Source organism: Colobus angolensis, unplaced genomic scaffold (genome assembly GCF_000951035.1).
Source record: "Colobus angolensis palliatus isolate OR3802 unplaced genomic scaffold, Cang.pa_1.0 Scaffold45, whole genome shotgun sequence".
Taxonomy (NCBI): Eukaryota; Metazoa; Chordata; class Mammalia; order Primates; family Cercopithecidae; genus Colobus; species Colobus angolensis.
In genome coordinates, this window is record NW_012117932.1 from 4,782,692 (window position 1) to 4,785,141 (window position 2,450).

The 2,450-nt window shown below is 40.1% G+C and overlaps 1 protein-coding gene across 1 annotated transcript in view; it reads right to left on the reverse strand.

Moving 5' to 3' along the window:
• Nucleotides 1-2,450, reverse strand: part of MYOM1 (myomesin 1) — a 163,196-nt gene that overhangs the window by 115,288 nt on the left and 45,458 nt on the right. The window contains exon 6 of the mRNA XM_011957820.1: nucleotides 448-469. Coding sequence (XP_011813210.1) covers nucleotides 448-469 — 22 coding nt within the window. The remainder of the gene's footprint in view (nucleotides 1-447; nucleotides 470-2,450) is intronic.

Here is a 2,450-nt window from a genome sequence, read left to right on the forward strand (position 1 = left end):
TGTCATGATATGGATGATTTTATTTTAAATGAATAGAGATGAGGTCTTACTATGTTGCCCAGGCTGGTCTCAAACTCCTGGGCTCAAGCGATCCCTTTGCCTCAGCCTCCCAAAGTTGGATGATTTTAAATAAATGCACACGAAGAAAGCAAGTTGATGCTCTGAGTCTGAGTTCCCTCAGATGTGAAATGGAAAGGGTGGGACTGGCTCAACAATCGCAGCTGCGTGGCAGGTGCAGCAACATAACCTCTTCAAACACAGAAGACCCTGCAAGTTGATGCAGTGCTGTTTCCTGCCAGCAGCTTCAGACAGCTGTCTCAAAACGGCTCGAGCGGACAGGACTATCTGATCAGAGATCAGATAGATCTCTGATCTGGCCTGGAAAAAGAAATCTGCTGGCCACTCCTAGTCTCCAGCATTCCCCATTTTGATGAAGGACAGGGTAGAACATATTAATTGGCATGCTCTTCTTATATAATTGGTTTAGGTAATTTCATGCTGGACTCAGAAGCTCACTCTGGCTCTGCTCTTTCTTGTGCTGGAGGGTTTTCAGTGGTTCCTCTTTGCCTAAGAAAAACGCTGTGATACCAAAAGCTGTGACATGTGCTGTTTGACCAAATGACTCAGTGACATTCAATTCAGCTTCTGATCAAAAGTATCGCTCGTATCTCTATAAAATTTTCATTACAAAGTATTCTGCAGGTCAGGAGTGGTGGTTCATGTCTGTGATCTCAGAACTTTGGGAGGCTGAAGCGGGAGGATCATTTGAGGACAGGAGTTCAAGACCAGCTGGGTAACATGGCGTGACTCCATGACTGTAAAAAAAAAATTTTTAAAAATAAAATAGAAGACTATTTTGCAGCTCCCATAGTTGCTTCACCATCCTTTCCTTCCATTACAACTCAATTTAGCACCTTAATACCTTTCCCCCAGCTGATGACTTTTCTATTGTCGCCACATGGCAAGAGAAATGGGTTGAAAATACACACACACATCACACATCACTTTGACTGCAGAGTTTGTAGTCTTTTCTCTGGAGCTCCAGATACCAATGTGAGAAATTCTTCATTTAAAGCAGTGGGCAAGGATTAACTCAGAAAGATATTTGATAGTATTCTCCACAGAATTTCACCCAGTGAGGCATTTAGGTTTGGAGTCACTTGAGACTGGCTGTCTTTAGCTTTGAGTCAGGGAAGAAAAGAAGGATTTGGGGCCTGTTCTGTATACACCTCACAGCTTGTTATTTCTGGAACATGAAATTCCAAGCTGAGTAGTCGTCGGCTAATTTTGGAGGTTAATCCACACCCTGGGATTATGTGTCAGAAGCTTTCTTAAATCCCTGTGAATATACAGATGTATACCATCTCCCTTATCATTTTTATGTAATGTCTATAAATTATTAATGAACTTTCAGTATACTATAAGTTTTTCCAGTGACATTTCCTTTATGTGTGTAAAACACACAATTCCCCCCAACAAAGGTCAGTTTGGATGTTGGGCCGAGTTTGATAGTATGGGGTCACAGTAAAAACTCTTTGGCAGTGTAAAGCATGATCAAGCAAAAGCCTTCATGAAAATTATTTTCTATCCACAAATAATGCACACCAAGATGATCTTTTTTTTGAGACGGAGTCTTACTCTGTCACCCAGGCTGGAAAGCAGTGGCGTGATCTCTGCTCACTGCAACCTCCGCTTTCTGTGTTCAAGCGTTTCTCCTGCCTCAGCCTCCCAAGTAGCTGGGACTACAGGAGCGCGCCACCACGCCCAGCTACTTTTGTATTTTTAGTAGACATGGGGTTTCACCATGTTGGCCAGGCTGGTCTCAAACTCCTGACCTTAGGTGATCTGCCTGCTTCGGCCCCCAAAGTGCTGGAATTACAGGCGTGAACCACCACGCCTGGCCAAAGATGATCTTTAACCTACTGAATCTCACCACAAATGAGATTGCTGCTTAGAATCCAACCTGTTTTGAATAAATCGCTCTACACCCACTTTAAAAACTAATTATCTGAGAGACAGAGAGAGAGAGACAGAGAGAGAGAAAGAGAGAGATCCCATTGGGATAGATTTTGGAATTAAATAAATAAGAATAATCCAAAATAAAACTCGAAATCCTTATGTTGGAAAACTGTTGTAAATTGTAAATAATTTGTGTTAACCATTTTAAATATAGGCTTTTTTTTCTATGATAATACGGTAGTAACTGCTAAATTTGAATATGTGATGAATAATTCTAATACTGAAAATAAATTCAATGCATGATTCTATTATGAAATTTACAAACCCTGATAATTTGTGAGAATAGAAGAAGAGTTTTCCAAATCTCTGCCTTCATAACTATTTTATTCCTAGGTTTTGAATTATTATAATGGGCTTAATGACACATTTCTTTAAGTATCTATTTGACAATGACTTTTGGGTGAAACTGAATAATTTTTTTTTTTTTTTTT